The 16,996-nt window shown below is 64.0% G+C and overlaps 1 protein-coding gene across 4 annotated transcripts in view; it reads right to left on the reverse strand.

The window, feature by feature from the left end:
* Positions 1–16,996, reverse strand: part of VAV2 (vav guanine nucleotide exchange factor 2) — a 179,471-nt gene that overhangs the window by 23,784 nt on the left and 138,691 nt on the right. For all 4 annotated transcript variants that reach the window (XM_057722242.1, XM_057722241.1, XM_057722244.1 and 1 more), the window contains exons 6-12: positions 15,131–15,229; positions 13,886–13,954; positions 12,525–12,625; positions 4,599–4,698; positions 3,632–3,727; positions 2,908–2,976; positions 1,348–1,434 (exon numbers count right to left, since the gene is read on the reverse strand). In XM_057722242.1, coding sequence (XP_057578225.1) covers positions 1,348–1,434; positions 2,908–2,976; positions 3,632–3,727; positions 4,599–4,698; positions 12,525–12,625; positions 13,886–13,954; positions 15,131–15,229 — 621 coding nt within the window. The remainder of the gene's footprint in view (positions 1–1,347; positions 1,435–2,907; positions 2,977–3,631; positions 3,728–4,598; positions 4,699–12,524; positions 12,626–13,885; positions 13,955–15,130; positions 15,230–16,996) is intronic.

Consider the following 16,996-nt stretch of genomic DNA (forward strand, 5'->3'; position numbering starts at 1 on the left):
AACTTAGAAAAAAAAAATCTTCGTGTCACAAAAGTAGGGCCCGTCCATCCATCGTGTAGCACGGAGAAAACACCCGACGCCCGACGAGGGGACAACTGACAGCCCAGGCCCCGCCAGGCACCGGCAGCCACGCTCACAGCCCGGGGCACAGCCGTCCTCAGCCTCCTCTGAGAGGAGAGAAAAACGGGGTGGGCTCATCACCTACTCAGCAACTTCCTTTCTCTTTGCTGGCTGACCCGTCACGATCGTCCCCATGCCACGGGCCTGCACAGCGGTCCTGTTTGGGCTCTTCTGACCCTGCTGGGGAAGGACCGGGCAAATGGGCACCAGGTGTTGGCCTGGGCACCCGGGGCTTCCTCTGCAAAAGCTTCTGTGCTGATTTGCCCGTGACAGAGGCTCCCCCAGACCCTGCAAGTTCAGGGACCAGGGAGGGAAAGTGTGTGTAAACCAGCAGTTCTCAGCCAGGGGTGACTGTACCCAGGGGACACCTGTGATGTCAGCAGGCGTATCTGGCTGTCGTCACTTGGGCCCCCGAAGGGTGGGGTGCTACCAGCATCTGGTGGACAGGGACCAGGGGTGCGGCTCAACATTGTACAATGCACAGGACAGACCCCACCATAAACAATGCTCCGGCCCCGAATGGCAACACTGCCGAGGTGGAGAAACCCCGTTTAAACGTTCAGCAGATCAGCGAGAAGCCGGTACTGGTTGGCACAGGCGGCAAAGGGCCTGCTTCTTGGGATGGCCCATCTCCTCAGCCCGCAGGACACAGGGCTTCACCCAACACCCCAGGGCCGAGCCTCTGAAGGACCAGGTTGAGGATAAGGTCCCGTGAGGTGTCAGTCCTGCCTGCTAGAGGCAAAGGGGGAGGGGAGAACCCGAGGGCAGCTCCCGGGCAGGGGGACCAAACCCTCTCTGTTGTCCCTTCTGGGGACAGGAGATGTGGGTGAGCCAGGGGTCCCAGCTCAGAAGGAGCCTCACACCCCCCTACCGGGAGCCACATCTTCCTCTTGGACCCAAGAGAGTCCTGGGCGAGGCCAGGGAGGGAGGGTGGAGCAGTCAATCCTGTTCCTTCCCGTGGGCCTTGCCCCTCAACCAGAGGCCACCTCGGTACACAGGGCACCTGGGCTGGCCACACTGCACAGCCTGGCAGTCCCAGGTCAGACGCAGCCCCAGAAGCTGCTCCACCCTCTGGGCGGGCGGCGCTCGGCACGGCCGCACTCGCCTCCAGCCCTCGGACAGACGCAGCCTGGGCTCACCCTTCCACTTACTCAGTATTGAGACTGTGAAGGTAATTTTTAGAAATACGTATATATGGTCGTAATTACAGGCAGTCAACACACTTACCAAGTTTTCTATGGAACTCTGAAACTCGCTGATCTTCTTCAGGGTCTCTTTGTCACGTTTAACTTCGTTTATGTACATCGCCAGGTCCTGGGACACAACAGAGGCGGGGAGGGGGTTGGCAGGCCTGTGCTGGGCGGGGCGTGAGCGGGCTCAGCCCCCAACCCCCACGGCACCGTCCAGGGCCTGGGTATTTCCAAAGCACTGTCCACCGTCCCCAGAGGAAGCTGGCCCTCCAAATGAGACGCATCACCCCACGTGACAAATGAGGCAGGAGAGCGGCACCCCGTCCGTGGGAATCCTGCCTCCTAGAACAGCTTCTCTCCACCCGTCACTCGACCGCCTTCTAGGTCAGAGTAGAAGAGCTGGGTAGACGTGGCCCAGCCCCTCCCTAGGCCCCACGGAGCCGCAGCGGAACAAGGCAACCCCCCCGTCCAGCCAGGCTGTCCACGTGCTGCAGCCGCCCGCTGGCCACCAGGGGGTGCTGCCGGCTGCGATCCGGTGGGACAGGCACCCAGAGCTGGGGTGGAGGCCCTGAGCCTGGCGGTGGAGCCCCTGAGCCCGGCGGTGGAGGCAGGGGTGAGAGCTGGTTCCAGCCTTCCCTCCAGCGCCTCCTGCCCGTCCCCACAAGGAGCCCACGGGCCGGGCAGGACCTGAGACCCCGAGGCAGGAACGTGACAAGATGGGCCTGGTGAGCCGTCCAACCACGGGGGTCTCCGTGGCACATGCCACAGAGTCCACACGGGACCTGGAGTGAGGCTCTCCAGGAGGACAGGCCGCTCAGAGACGCTCTCGACACAGACCAAGCAGCGGGGGACGGAAGCCGGGGAGGGGCCATCTTCCAGGGGACGTCACTTTGCAAAGATGGAGGATGTGCAAGACGCAGCCCGGTGACAAGGACAGCTGGGTACACACAGGTGGGCAAGGATGGAGCACATCCAGGGGCCAGAGAGTGGCCAAGCGTGCCTGGAAGGTGGGGCCTTAGGCGTAAAGGCAGCTGCAAAGCCGGCGCAAGCACGTGTGGGGCCCGCTTGCAAGGGGAGGGGCCGGGCCTGACTCCGCCGGCAGCAGGGCGCCGCAGCAGGGGTTTGAGCGAGGGAGGGACATGAGCTGGGCCCTCCTTCAGGGAGCTGAGCTGCACACTGGGATTCCGTGGACAGAGGGAGGGGGAGAGGCGATGCGGCTGGATGGGTGGGCACTGCAGAAGCAGGTGCTGCAGCCCTGGGCCAGATGGCCCAGAACTGAGCCCAGAGCCTGGGTGCCGGTGACAGTCCCGGCAGACGGTCAGGGAAGCAGGAGGAAGGGAGGCCCGGGGGGGTCGCCGTGGGCCTGGAGAGGTTAGGGGAGAGAACACTTAAGGCAGCCCCTCCACCCGCCCCCTCTGCCCCTGGTGGGTCTCATCCAACCACCCTTCCCGCTGCTCTGGTCTTGCCGTCCCAGGAAAATCTACGTCTCCGGTCACAGAGGCAAGGCTGTTAGCAAGCCCAGGTCCAGTCAAAGAAGGCGGGCACGGTCCAAGAAGCCAGGGCTGGCCCGGCCTCTCCCCTGCCTCAGTTTACCCACCTGCATGGCCTCCAGCGCTTCTTTGAGCTGCTGCCTCTCGGGCCGGTCGATGGAATGGCTCAGAAGTTCCTGGAGGGGTGGTGGGGAGTGGGTCACCACACGGGGGGCCCGGCCTGGGCCCGCCCCCCACCTGGCACCGGGTGCGCCTTCGGAGCCAGCCCTCGGGGCAAAGGCTCTGTCCGGCTGGCCCACTCCAGCAGACAGACAGCACACCCTCCCCCAGGGGACACAGGGCTTTGAGGTGGCGTGTCCCCAACTCTCGTGGATAATGGGAGGGGCATTAAGATAGCACAAAGCCAGGTGCCAAGCTGACAGGTGACCTGCTGATTCACGAAAGAGCCTCGCCCAGCACCTCACAGAAACCACAGTCTCTGGGCAGGTCTGTCTGTCCCGAAGGATTTCCTGTTTCCATGGTTACCAGGAAGCTCAGGGACTGGGTTCAGAGATCAGCCCCAGGAGCTCTTCCTTCTGGCCTGAGGATGCTCTGCCGACTCTCTCAGTTTTTCCCTTACTGATTTAAATCGTACTTTCCTTGTATACCAGCCAACAAACACTCACAATACCTACAAGTGCTGAGCAGCTCCTGGTACTTATTTTGCAGTTTTTAGGCACTAAGCATGACTGTCTCAGTCTGTGCGCTTGCTCGTGTCTCCGCCGGGCCTGTCCGTGGGCTCCACCCGCCGCCCGGGGCTGCAGGGCCCTGACCCGCTCCGGCCGGTCTCACCTTGAGGAGCAGGTGGTATTTGAGCACCCTCTGCATGGGGACCACCAGCAGGTCCTGCAGCTTAAACTTCCCGTCCTGGACCTTCAGGGTGCATTCCTGGGCGTCGGAGGGGCAGCAAGTGGATTTAGAGCATCCTTGCCCGGGGACGCCGGACCCCAGCATGCCCACCCCCCAGCCTGGGGACGGAGGGCAGACCCAAGCCCTGAACGGGGGCCCAGGTGTCCGGTCTTCCCCTGGTCCAGCTCCCAGAGACCCTCCCCGAGCCAGGTGTGTGCAGAGGGGTGGGCTTCACAGCAGGCGGGCAGGGGGCCCGCTGCCTCTCACAGCCTCAGGAATCTGCAGTGGCCACATGGGGGTATTCTGACGACCCCTAGCCTGGGGTCTACCGAGACACTCAGGGAGGCCAGCTCACACTAAGGGGGGCCACCCTCAGGAACCAGGGGCTCCCCACTGGTTTCCTGGACACACAGGCGCATCAGCGCTCTCCACGGGGCACGTCACCCGCGGCACCACCTGCGCAAAGGGACGTGGCACCAGGGTTCACTCCGGAAACCATCTGACCGGCCAAACACAACATGGGAAGCCCAGCCTCTGCAGAGCGGACACGGCAGGGGTGGGAGGCTCCCAGCAAACATCTATCAGCTGGGGCCCCCTGGGGTCCAAACAGGCTAGGGTCAGGGGTCAGTCACAGCCCCTGGCTCAGCCGGATCTGGTCCTGGGTCCTGCCGCAGCTGCGCCCAGGGGGCTCAGGCTGGGCCCCGGCCTGGGACGGTGACCTCCCCCTGCCCACTCTCAACCCCAACAACGTGCAAAGGGAAAAAAAAATCACCTGCCAAAAACATCTACAAAAAATGTCCCATCACTGCCCCGTCCCCAGCTTCCCATGAAACGGGCAAGGGGCCAGGGAGCTGGAAGCTCAGAAGTGGCCAGGGATGGGCCGGGGGCCAGGCCCAGAAGCCCCCAGTACCTCGACTTTCTGTCGGAAGTCCTCCCTGCTGGCGAGGAGCTGGTTCAGCGTGTTCTGGGCGAGTTCCATGTGGCTGCAGTATTCCCCGTAGATCAGGAGCCTGGACGTGGGCATGCACACACACACACACTGGGCATCAGCCCCTTGCATTTTCACAGCAGGCTGTAAGCCCAGCAAACAGGCCTCTCCCCGTGTGACAGCTCCTCACGTGTTAACACACTTCACAGTTTTCTCCTTTCCAGGAGGCTGCCTTCCTTCCCTTCCCTGCCCAGGAGGAGGACCGCCAACGGTGGGGAGGGAGAAGCACCCTGCCTTCCCCGAACCCAAGGAGGCCCCCTTCTGTGGTCCTGTTTCAGGTCAGGACCGGGACTGGGGGTGCCGTTCCCAGCCCCCCTTCTGCACCTGGAAAGGGCCAAAGCCAGAGAGAAGCCCCTGACCCGCGGGCGGCTCTCCCTCCAGCCCGCAGGCACAGAGCACCACGGCCTGGCCAGCTCCGGGCTCGCCCTGGGGGGGCGGCTCCTGAGCTGACATTTCGAGGTGCCAGAACCCCGTGGGTCAGCCCAGCCCTCGTTGCGTCCACACGGCGCCGATGGCCTCTGCCCGGGTTCCAAGCACCCGTCTCTCAGGGCAGGTGACGTCAGCCCCATCACCCGGGAGGCACAGGGCCGGGAGGAGCCTCGGATCCAGGGAAGATGCAGGGGGTGGGGGCGGAGGTGGGGGAGGGGTGCAGCAGCTCTCTAATGCAGCCCTGCGGGCCCCCCCTCCGGCCTCCCCTGCGTCCACGGCATCCCTGTCTCCCACCGGCCACCCTGGTTGTCACCCAACATCCTCTGCTTTGTCTCCCACTGGGCCCACGACCACCCTCCAGGGCCGACGGACCAGGGCCCCCGGCACCAGGGGCCCGGCACGCTCAGGGCCTTGGGTTACTAGCCTGAAGCTTCACCTCTGAAGACTACGGAGGAGGCCCCTGGAGGAGGACAGGCAGGTGATGACACTGGCTATGACGAGGACGGCTATGACAAGGATGGCCACCGCCCGGGAAGCCACCGGGGCCGGAGCTTCACGCACAGCGTCACGACCCTTTAACCCATTACAGAGGCGGGGGTGACGAGCCCCGCTCTCCGGCGGGGAAACCGAGGCCGCAGTGAACTTGCGAAGAGTCACCAGCTAATAAGGGGTGACACCAGGAGGCCGGGCCCCGTGCGGGAGGTCCCAGCGACGCCCTCCGGACGCAGGTTACACTGTGTCGGCCAGCGTCGGGAGACCTCTCCCGGCCAGCCGCTGGGAAGCTGGGGCCGGTCTCCGGGAGCAGATGACGATGGCCTCAGGGCCGCTTCTCTGTCCTCCGCGGACGCTGCTGCACCCTGGGGCACCTGGCGAGGCGCGCGGGGCAGGCCGTTGGGCCGTCGCTGGCTTCCCTTTCGAGGCGATGACACTGCATCCCTCCGGGGTCTGTTGGACTCCCCAGGCTGTCCCTGCACCGCCCAAGCAGCCTGTGGTGATCACAGCTGGGACCGGCATCCGGCGCCCCGGCACTGCCAGGTGAGCCCCTGGGCAGGTCTCCCCTCCCCGGGGCCTTGGGGGTTTGGGACGGACAGCCGGGACCTGAGACCGAAGCCTCGTGAAGCACCAGGCCCCACCCGGCAGTGTGACACTCTGGCCGGGAGTCACTTGGCATAAGCATCTGAGCCCTGGTTTCCACTTCAATGAGTCTGCTATTAAATTGAGATTTTTCATATTAAAGTTGGTGAAAAAGCCATCATCTCTGGAAGCGACTGGGGGACTGGAGACGCAGAGGTGTCTGTGCAAGCTGTTTTAGGTGAGCTGGCACGGTGCTGCCCGGCCACTCCACAGCACAGGAAGGCTGCGTGGGCAGCAAAAGCATGGATCGCAGCTGGGCAGAAACTCCCCACGTTCCAGGGCACAGAGGCCCCCACCTCCTGCTCCCTCTCAGCGCCCCCCGACCCCCAACCCGCCGGCCGCCGTGCTCTGCAGACCCTCCCCTAAGCGCCTGGGGCCGCAAAGCTCCAGAGCGGCTGAGCCAGCCTTCCGGGCGCCCCCTTAATTTCCGCACTCCCCTGGCTCAGCTGAGCCCAAGGTTTTGGCAGACAAGGTGTGTACATGGTGGGTCCCAATTCCGCTTTCCTCACCGCACACGCCTCACATCAGCCACAGCCCGGCTGCGTTAGCATCCTGCTCTGGCCAGAAAACTTCTACTCGTGCATCAAAACCCTGCCTTATCATTTTCTGCTCGGTGTCCCCTGCCCTCCCCACCCCCGTAGCCCAGTTCAGCTGGGCCAGGCAGAAAAGCACAGAGATGGGCAGGGAGCAGTGGCGAAGAGCCTGTCTTGTCGGGTGGGGTCCACAAGGGAGGCTGGGTCACCACCCCCACCCCCACCCGCTCTGAGCTCCAGGGACGGGTCTCATTCCTCCCTGCGTCCCAGCAGCCAGCCTGGAGCCCCGGCCCACACGAGACCCGTACACGTGCGCACGGCTGTGAGAAGCCACGACCACGAGCTGCCTGCCATTCTTCTCATTTGTGAATCAGTGAGGATGGAATGCAGCCGCGGCCACTCACAGCTCAGACCACGGGACGCACCCACGCTTGCTCTCAGCCTCACTTACACCACTTTAGGGCTCTGAGAGGTGACAGGACTCCTGAGGTCACCAGCAAGGGAGTGACTGGGCCGGATTGCAAAGCAAATCCATGTGGCTCCCAGCCCAGTCTTCCCAGCCCCACAGTGAGGCCTCTTCTGAGTCCAAAGGAAGACACTCCAGGGTCGAGCCCTCTTTCACCCCCACCCACCTGCAGAGCAGACGGTGTGGCTGCACCACCCCACCCCTGCCACCGCTAGGTGACCTCTGAGACGGGAGAGGAACTGCCCAGGGACGTGGCTGACTGGCCTCAGATGCCCTGTCCTCGGCTGAACAGTGGTCCCCAAAGGCATGTCCACCGGGAAGCTCACGACGTGATCGGATTTGGAAACAGGGTCTCTGCAGATGTAATCACAGTGCGTAGGGTCAAGATGAGATCACGCGGGTCTAGGGTGGGCCCTAAGTCCAAGCACAGTGTCCTTATAAGAGAGGAAAGGACCCACAGACACAGGAGAGAAGCCACGTGAGGATGGAGCAGAGGCTGGGGTGATGCGGCCAGAAGCCAAGGGATGCCTGAGACCACCAGGAGCTGGAGGAGGCAGGAAGGCCCCTCCCCAGAGCCTCTGGACAGAGCATGGGCCAGTGAAACTGACTGTTGGGTGCTGGCCTCCAGAACTGAGAGAGAACTAAATTTCTGATGTTTTAAGCCACTGAGTTTGCGGGAATTTGTTACAATAGCTCCGGGACACTCACACGGACCCCTTTACCCGCCGTCCATGCCGTGGCACATCTAAGTGCCTGCCCTGGGCCACGCAGCGTGGGCTGTGGAGTCCGTGGGCAGTCTGACTTTTCCTCGAAAATCCAGAGACACTGACAAGATGTTCTAAGCCCGTTGGAGGAAGTCGGTTAAGGAAGCAAAAGTTGACAGGCCTTAATTCTAACCACAGACATCTACTGCTATTGAGAAAAATTATCCAAATCTTGGAAGTAATGCAACGCGCACACGGAGGACCTCACGGGTCAAGGTCTCACGGGAGCACATGGAGACACCAGCCCCGGGGAAGGCGGCCTCCTCTGACCCGGCCTGATGCACCGTTGCGGGACACTGTTCTGTGCACGTGATTCCGTCACACTGGAGAAGCAACCCAGAGGTTCCAGCGCTCTTGCCAGGGAGGAAATCGACCGGTTTGCACCTAAACGTGGCCGCCTCATTCCTGACATCTGTCCCCACCGACTCCGCGTGGCAGTGTCCTGGACCGTCCTTCGGCTCTTCCATGAGCTGGCAGGTGTTCGCCACCAGCTCAGTGTGAATCTGTACCAGGGGCACGTTATCTAACCTTGAACATTCGACTCTGACCCCATAAAGGGAGCATGAACGCATCCCACAGAAATACGTCTGACAGCCCGCTTCCTCACTGCGCTACTTCTGTCCCAGCCCACACGACCCCAACCTCTCACGGTGCTGGACACAGGCTGGAGCAGGTTCCAGGACACAGGCGATGCGTCCAGGTGTTCACCCAGGACACAGGAACCAGCTGGGACCATGCATGGCCAAAGGCCCACACCTCTCCCGCCCTCGGCTGCCCCTCCGGGAAAGGAGGTCTGGACAGGATGGGAGGTAATGGCCTCTCCAGCTGAGGGACCCAGGGCAGCCCCCCCAGACAGGGCAGCCACGTGAACTCCTGCAGGAGTATGGCAGTGCTGTCTCTGTGCGGGACCACCCAGCCTTGGGCTTTGAGACATAAGGCCCCCAGAGACCCTGGCCCCTGTGAATGGAAATCACAGCCCGAGCGCAGTGCTGTCAACCTAACATCAGAGCACGCAGAAGCCGCAGCGCGCGGAAACCCTCCCCGGCCCTCACCTCTCTCTCCAAACACTCGCGGAAATCCCGCGGGGCCTGGAGCGGGGAATCTGCCTCCTACCAGCACTTGTGCAAAGCCCCACACACAGTCCCTCCTAAGAGCTGGTCCTCCCGCCTCTCCACTGCGCCACCAGCTCCCCGAGGCCCATCCAGCCCGACCCACGGACGCACCAGAAGCCAGGCTCCCCCCTGGTCAGCCCCAGAGATAAGTACACTGTGACTTTAACGCAAACCTCCCCCAAGAGCCAGCTCCCTCCACGTGAGAGACGTCTCCTTTAGGCCCACGTGGCAGGGTTAACGGGAGCATCTGCTTTGCCTGAGGATCGAGGTTGCATTAATGGAAGTATAACTTCCAAAAGGAGGGAGGGGATTGCCTTCTGCCATTTGGCACTGCTCATACCACACTTGGACACTACCCATCCTTCATCCGTGATGAGCTGCCAGGCTCTTGCTCCTTGAATTCCTCAACGGCTTCTCCTGTCCTCATTAAAAAAAAATTCTGAACCCCTATCTTGGCCTACCAGACCCTGCAGAAGCCTGTAACTGCTTCTTGGAGAACCTCCTCTTCGCCCCCTTTGCGCCTGCTCCTCTGGCCTCTGCCAGCTCCCCAGTCAGAGCTCCTGGCTCTCGCCAGGGCCTCCCTCTCAGCTTCTGCTGCCCCCACAGCTTCAGGGCTAATGTCCTCTCGCCCAGGTCCTCAGAGGCCTCCATCCTCTGCTACAAGTCTCTCCCCCACATCCTCCCCCACCCTGGGAGCCGCACACAGCAGGCACTCCACAAATGCTCGCAGAATCGATAAGCCCGTGAACACCAGGGCCTGAGGGGCTGACGCAGAAATAAGAAGGGACGCGCCAGAAAAGGTGGACGCTGGGATGGACACAGTGATGTGGCAAAGGAGCTCTGCTGAAATGCAGCCAGCCCCTCCCCCAAAGGGACCCCAACACAAGGGCCTGGGCCGGCGATGCCTTGCTGGGAGGGTGACCGTCTGCGGAGCTCCCGGGGCCAGGACGCACTCTGCCCACCGTAGGTGTCGAGGTGGAGACAAACGTCCTTCATTCCCAGAGGAAAGGAGGCCGGGGGGGGCGTTCAGCCTGAGGTCGTGTGTGGAGGTGGCGCTAGGTCTCGTACACGGGCAGGCTGGACCATGGGGACTGGCCAGGCAGCAGAGCCCTTGCGCCACAACGTGGAGGGTCCCAGGGGAGGGCAGGTCACCCATCTGTGCCCCGGCCACGTGCCCTTGCGCAGGGTTACCGGGCCTCAGAGTCCAGCTTCAGCCACGGCCGCCCCACCCCCAGCCAAGGCGCAGCGCTAACGAGGTGTGAGCAGTCCGCTGCGCCCGCCCGCCGGGTGAGGGTCAGGGCTGACAGTCAGCTGAAGTCCGCACAGGGCGCTGTGGGCCTCCCTGGCATGCTGGCTTGCAGCCAGGCAAGAGGAAAGCCTCGCTGGGGGCAGAGGGCAGGTTAGGGATCTGGCCTGCCCTGCAGCCCCCCACCCGCATCCCCCGCCGGGTCGGCCAGCATGCCCCCACCTGCTGGCGCCTGGAGGAACCCTGTCCGCTCCCCTCTGGCTGCGCGTGCCCCCCGCACACGGGCAGTGCCTGCTCCTGCGTGGCTCCCGGGAGGCCCCCGACTCACAGGCCCTCAGAAAGCAGGCTCGAGAATCCTCGCCCGCTCGGAGACACAGCCCCTTCCTGGAGCTCCAGGGCACCAGGAGAAGGACCTGCAGGGGGTCCTGGGTGAAGGCGCCTGGGGATCCAGCCGCCCAGGCAGCGAGGCTTGTGAGCAGAGCTGAGTCACCTGATGGGTGACGCAGGGGACCCACCTGCAGATGCAGGTGACATGGACCAGCGTCCCCACCAGCCCCCGTGGGGCCTTCTACAGCTCCAGGGCCCTCGTCAGACCCCAGGAACTGGTATTTTTAACAGGCTCCCAGGTGGCTTTGACGAGCAGCCTGGCGGAGGCACCATGAAGACAGGAGCTTCGGCTCTGTCTCCGAGGATGCTACGAGGACGGAAAGCCAGGCGCTGTCTCCTGATGCATCTCTTGAGATTCCCGTGGCTAAAAATCACCATCTCCCGCCCCCACAATGCCGGCATCTCGCGAGCCCTCCACATCATCTGGCTTCATCCTCGTCAGCATCCCATCTTTGAGCGCCAGCTGCCGAGGCGCGAGGAGAGAAGCAGGGGCCCGGGCGCTCCGCCGGGACGGCAGAGCCACCCCAATGGCTGCCCCCTCACACCCAGGCGGAAGCTTCCAGAATCGCAATCCCTGCCAGGCTCCAGCAGGACTTTCTAGAGAAGAGAGGGCTGCCTCCACACCCCCTCCATCACCCAGGGCGACCAACAGAGGCACTTAAAGCAAAGAATGACATAGGTTCACCGAGGCCACGTAACAGCAGTGTAATTTTGTTTTCTTAAAAAAGGTCCCTGCATTGATTCCTAATGAGCTGTCATTCTCCTCTGTTGACAATCTTGATTCTGGACCAGGGGCCCCACTAAAGGGCACAGTTACAGCGGGTGACTTTCTGGTGGGGCGGAGGCTGGTGCCCTCTCTGCGTCTAGACTCAGCCTAACCACCTGGGTGGGGCCTGGAGGACAGGGGCCGCCGGATTCTGACCAGAGCATCTATACCCCCTCAGGCTCCACGGACAACTGCCCCGAAGCTGCAGAGACGCGCCGGGGACCAGGGCAACACTGGAAGATGCAGGGCTCTGTGCTTCTTGTTCCTGGAACCACCGTCTCCCTGCAACCAGGGCTGAAGCTGGTTTATGCCAGGACGGCCAGGCATCTGTGCCCACAGCTGCCGCCTACACCCCCACCCGGCCCTCCAGGTCTGGCCCCTGCACACGCGCGGCCACCGCAGCCGTCACTGGGCGTGGACCAGCGTGTTGGCAGCACAGGCCTGGCCTCTGCTCACCCTAGGACAGCGAGTGGCACAGACGCCATCCTCGCCCTGACTGACAGATACAGAAGTCGGGGTGCGGTGCTGTGTGGAGGCAGCGACACGGCCTCAGCCCTGGGCACCGGGAGCCTGGGGTCTCAGCCGTGTGTCCCTGCAGCCCCTCACTCAGGCCTGCACAGGAGGGGATGGGGGCAGTTCTTGCAGCGGCGGCTGCCACGGGCCCCCTCCCCTTGGGCACCGTGCTCCCCGGCAGACCCTCCCGGCGCCCGTGTCCTCTGGGGCTGCAGCACAGCACAGCGGGAGTGTTGCGATGGCACCAAGACCCCCAGGAATAGAGGCGGAAGGGCTGCTGGAGCCCCCGTGAGGCCCCCTCCCATCCAGGCTGTGATGGCGGGGAGGGCGGGCCGTCTTCTCAGCTTCCAAGTGACCACGGGGTTGGGGGGGAGCACTGACCCCCACCTCGGGCACCACATGGCCGCAACCTGGGTAAACCTGCCTGCCAGCTCTGCCCCATCCCCACCTCTGGACCCAGAGAGGCGCCTGGACGCTCCCGAGGCCGCAGCCACTCACCTCTCCTTGAAGTCCAGGAAGACCTTGGCCAGCGTGCTGCCCCCTGCCATCATGGACACGTCGATGGCCCTCAGGAAGCTGTGATGCACCTTTATTAGGTCCTGGGACAAAAAGCAACCACACGTGAAAGGCGCAGTGGGCTGGTGGGCACGCGGGCGCTGTGATCACGCTCTTCAGGGGCTGCTATTTCCACGCAGGACGTCCACGTGAGCGGCCGGGCACTGGGTGTGCCTCCGTACGTACACCCGCCGGGTGCGATTCACTAGAAGGTGCTACAGCCGCCGCAGCCCGCACCAGCCTGTCCAGACACGTGGTGGCCGCCCCCGGCCAGCATCCTCAGGACCCGGCGTCCGGTGAGGGAGGGAAGGGGCTCACGGCGGGGCCCGGGCCCACGGGCTCTGAGAGGTGACGTCTCTCCTCTGCGGGAGGGGGGCCGCAGCCCTGGGGAAGTGTGTCCACATTTCAGGGCAGAGGGGAGGCTGGCAGGCAGCACCCTGGGGCTCCCTGGTCCCCCATCCGGGTGCCCAGTCCACCCACGGTCACTTGTACCACTGCTCACGGCAGGAGGAACTCCAGGTTGGGGGGCACAGCGGGCGGGAGGCTCCGGGGTCTGCTCCAGCCTCGCCCAGGAGGTGACCAGCGCCCACACCCCGAGCTGCTGGCACCCGGAGGAAGAGCAGGGCCGAGGCCCCCAGGCGAAGCCCACCCACACGCAGCTTCCGGCCCCGGCTCTGCTGACCACGTCCAGGTGAGCCTCCCCACGTGGGCTCACCCTCCCGTGTCCCTGTTCAGACCCCACAGAGCAGCAAGGGGGCTCTGTCGGCTCAGAGAGGGGAGGGGATACACGTTCCTCTGCTGATGACAAAACCTCACGCTTCCTCCAGGGCGCGTGCCTCCGAGACACACCTGCCAGCACAGGTATCGGGCAGCGAACTCCCAGAAACTGTGTCCTCCCACCTCTTAAAACCAAAGTCCCAGAGGAAAGGGTGCTGCTCGCCTCCCCCCATCTGTCACCCACAAAAACACCCTTTAGCCAGGATCTGCCGTGCAACCAGCAGGGACCAGCCCCCCAGGACCCCCCGGGACCAGTCCCCCAGGACCCTGGGGGACAAACCCTCCAGGACCCCCAGGGACACAGCCCACCAGGACCCTTGGGGACCAGCAGCCCCCTAGCACCTCCAGCGACCAGCCCTCCAGGACCCCTGGGGACCAGCCCTCCAGGACCCCCAGGGACTAGCCCTCCAGGACCCCTGAGACCAGCGCCTTAGGGCCCCTGCAGATGGTCAAGTTGGAGCCACCTGACATTCGAGCAGGCTGGGACCCACAGCCCGCACACAGTGAGCCAGGGGTGGGACCCTCACCTCCAGGTTGATGAAGATGGCCGCCATGTCCGCCGAGCTCAGCACCAGCCTCAGGGGGACCATGTAGTTCTGGAAGAGAGAACCCCTCACTGCCGACACCGCCTGGAGGATGCCAATCACCTTCGAGGCCACAGTCGCTGGCGGGAGGGGCTCTAACGGCTTTACTAAGGTCAAGGGTCCACAGGCGGGGCTCCCTGTGGAGCGGCCACTCAGCCCGCACACAGCGGGGGCTCCCCGCTTACTGGGGAACGCATGCTTGCTGGGGAGACCTGAGCGTCGCTCTGCAGGCGGGCGCAGTGCGGAAGTGAGGGGCCGGGCGGGATCCGGCTGGGCATCGATGCGAGCACCTGCCCCGCCAGGAGGCAAAGCTCCACGGAGGGCCCCTTGCACGGGGCAGGACGTCAACCCACTGGAAACCCCATCACGGCCACACCTCGCCCTCCCCTGCAGTGAACGAGGAGCCAGGAAGGGTCTATCTCAACAGCGGTGTTGGTTCTTTCACGCCAGTGAGCCCTGGCAGGTGGCAACGAGGATGCCCAAGGGGCACCAAGCCAGTGCCCACAGGAGGCCAGAGCGGGTGGAGGGAGAAGGCCCATCCGTGGTCCTCCGGGAGCCGGACAGGCCGGCGGGGAGGCAGCACTGACCGGCCACGGAGGGCAGCACGCCGTCTGCCGCGAGGGCTCCCAAGACTCACGCCATCGGGCCCAACTGCACCCCAGGAGCAGCCAGCTACGGGGGGGCTCTGCTGTTACCCCTGTCACGGAGTGGGGGGGCTGGGTGCAGACAGAGCCCCAGGGAGGAGGTATACACGAAGCGCTCACTCATCGCCTGGCCCGGCGAGAGCGAATCCGGAAGGCGTGCAGCTCTGGGTGAGGATGCAAACATAAAGAGCCTGGCTCAGCGCACTCGGGAGCGGCAGCCATGGCGATGCCCGGGTTAGGCTGGAAGGAGTCGCAGAAACAAGCTCAGGACAGCCTGGGGTCCGAGCTGAGGCCAAAGCTTGGGAGGTGGGACCCGGGCCGAGCGTGGCGGCCACCAAGGAAACCGGCCTGAGTGGGGCCCACAGCTTGTGTGGGGTTGGAGGGCACAGGGCAGAGGAAAGGTGAGGGCCGCCTCCTTTTTGGTGGGGGGTGCAAAGCCGAGAGGGGCCCTGAGCCCCCCCCCCACCACTGCTGCCCCGAGTCCCTGTCCAGGGACAGTGTCCCCCAGGAGGCGCGTCCTGGATGGACCCGGTGGCCAGCCCACCTTCTCGATGTCCTCCAGGGTCCGGTAGTACTTGGCCTCCGTCTCCTGAATCTCCAGCAGACAGCAGTTTCTCTTGTCGTCCTCCGTCATGCCCATTTTCTAGAGGGGACAGAGGTCGTCAGCCAGGACCCCGCCGCGCCCCCAGCCCACCGCCCGCCTGGGCTCGGGCGCGGGTCGCCGAGTGTGAAGGGGGCCGAGTGGGAGACCAAAGACCCTTCCCTCCTTTCCGCAGACGGGGAAGCGGAGGCATGGGGGAGGGGATGTGGTGCGACCCTGTGAGCTGGCGACAGCACAGAGATGGGACAGAGGTTTCCGAATCTATCTCCTACAGACTGGTCACCCCTCCAGCACACACAGCAGGCATCCCATGCTTAAAGCGCCTACTGTGTGCGTGGGGAGACGCTCTGACCAGCCCCCTGAGAACCCATGTCTACCAACGGATCCAGCCTCCCAGTTTCAGCCTGTATAATGCCTCAGAGAAAGACGCCAGCTCCCCGCAGGGCCAGACTTTCCAAATGTCCACCGGCCTCCGACCAGGTTCTGAGCTAACAGCCCGTCGGCAGGGGTCCCTGGGGACACGCCTCCGTGGCAGGGCCTGCCCCACCTCCAGGGCGGGACGGACCAAGAGACCATGGCCACAGGGGCCGGGGAGGAGGCAGCAGGGGGGTGACTGGTGGAGGTGCTGTGGACAGTCCAGACACTCTCCTTAAGTTCCTTTAGGCTGACCGGGCAAGCGAGGCTCTGGGGACACAGTGCTGGGACGTGGGACCCGCCACGTGGACTCACACCTGCCCTGATGTCATGCTCCTCCTCCAAGAACGCCCCAAGGCCCCACGCGGGTTTCCTGGGGCCACGGCTCTCCAAAGCAGCCCGCCAGGCGGACACATCACCCAGCGCCCCCCTGGCTCCTTCCCAAAGCCCGAAGCCCCGCTCAGCCCGGGAATACAGAGTTGATCCCCCGAAAACTGTGTGTCAGAATGTGGTGCCCGACTGCGTCTCCCTGGGGACACGGTCCTGCGTTGTCTCTGAGAGGCCTGAGACCTCCCCGAAGGCAGAGGAAGACAGTGCTGGCAGAAGTGACCCCGGGCCGCCCCTCCACCTGCCACTCACCTGCATGTATCTAATCTGAATGCATGGAGAAGGAAACAGGGAGAGAACCAGTTAGCAGCGCCCGTGCGCATTCAAGCCGAGCCTGGGGCTGTCAGGAAGCTCGCCCGCAGTGGCCAACGGCCCCAGACAGCACATCACACCCTCCGCCCGCCCGTGTGTCCGCCTGGCTCAGGGGCGGGGGCTAGGGACAACACTGGGACCGAGCACGTGGCAGCTTCCCCACGGCCACGCTCTGAGAGTGGCACCTGCCATCCCCAGCTTTATCTTCCTTTAGGAACCTCACTATTTCCGATACCTTCCACTTAGACCATTCAGACAGCTCCAGACATGACAGGGGAGGAAAGAAAACCAGCTGCTTTATCTGAGAGGACCTGGGGGTGGCGGAGCCCTGCCCTGCCTGGATGGACAGGACCACGGGTGAGCCCAGCGCTGAGCCTTGGGACACCACGCATTGCCGGGCAGGTGGGATGCTGGCTTGTCCCCGGGACACAGGCAGGCCTCAGCCCCAGCCCCACAAGTCCTGCAAACGCCCCAGGCCCTGTCACGTGCCTTCAGGACCAGGGACAGCAGCGGGCTCCGGGGCTTCTGCCAGCCAGGTGTACACAGGGCCTCCGGGAGCGCGTGCAACGGGTGGGCAGGGGGTCCCTCCAGGTAGTGTGGACAGGCCACTACATCCACATGACCTTGCCAGACCCACAGGACACGCAGCTTCCAAAGGCTTGGGGAACGAGGTGGCCCCGGTCTCAGCTTGCTGCA

This window comes from Hippopotamus amphibius, chromosome 2, assembly GCF_030028045.1.
Source record: "Hippopotamus amphibius kiboko isolate mHipAmp2 chromosome 2, mHipAmp2.hap2, whole genome shotgun sequence".
Taxonomy (NCBI): Eukaryota; Metazoa; Chordata; class Mammalia; order Artiodactyla; family Hippopotamidae; genus Hippopotamus; species Hippopotamus amphibius.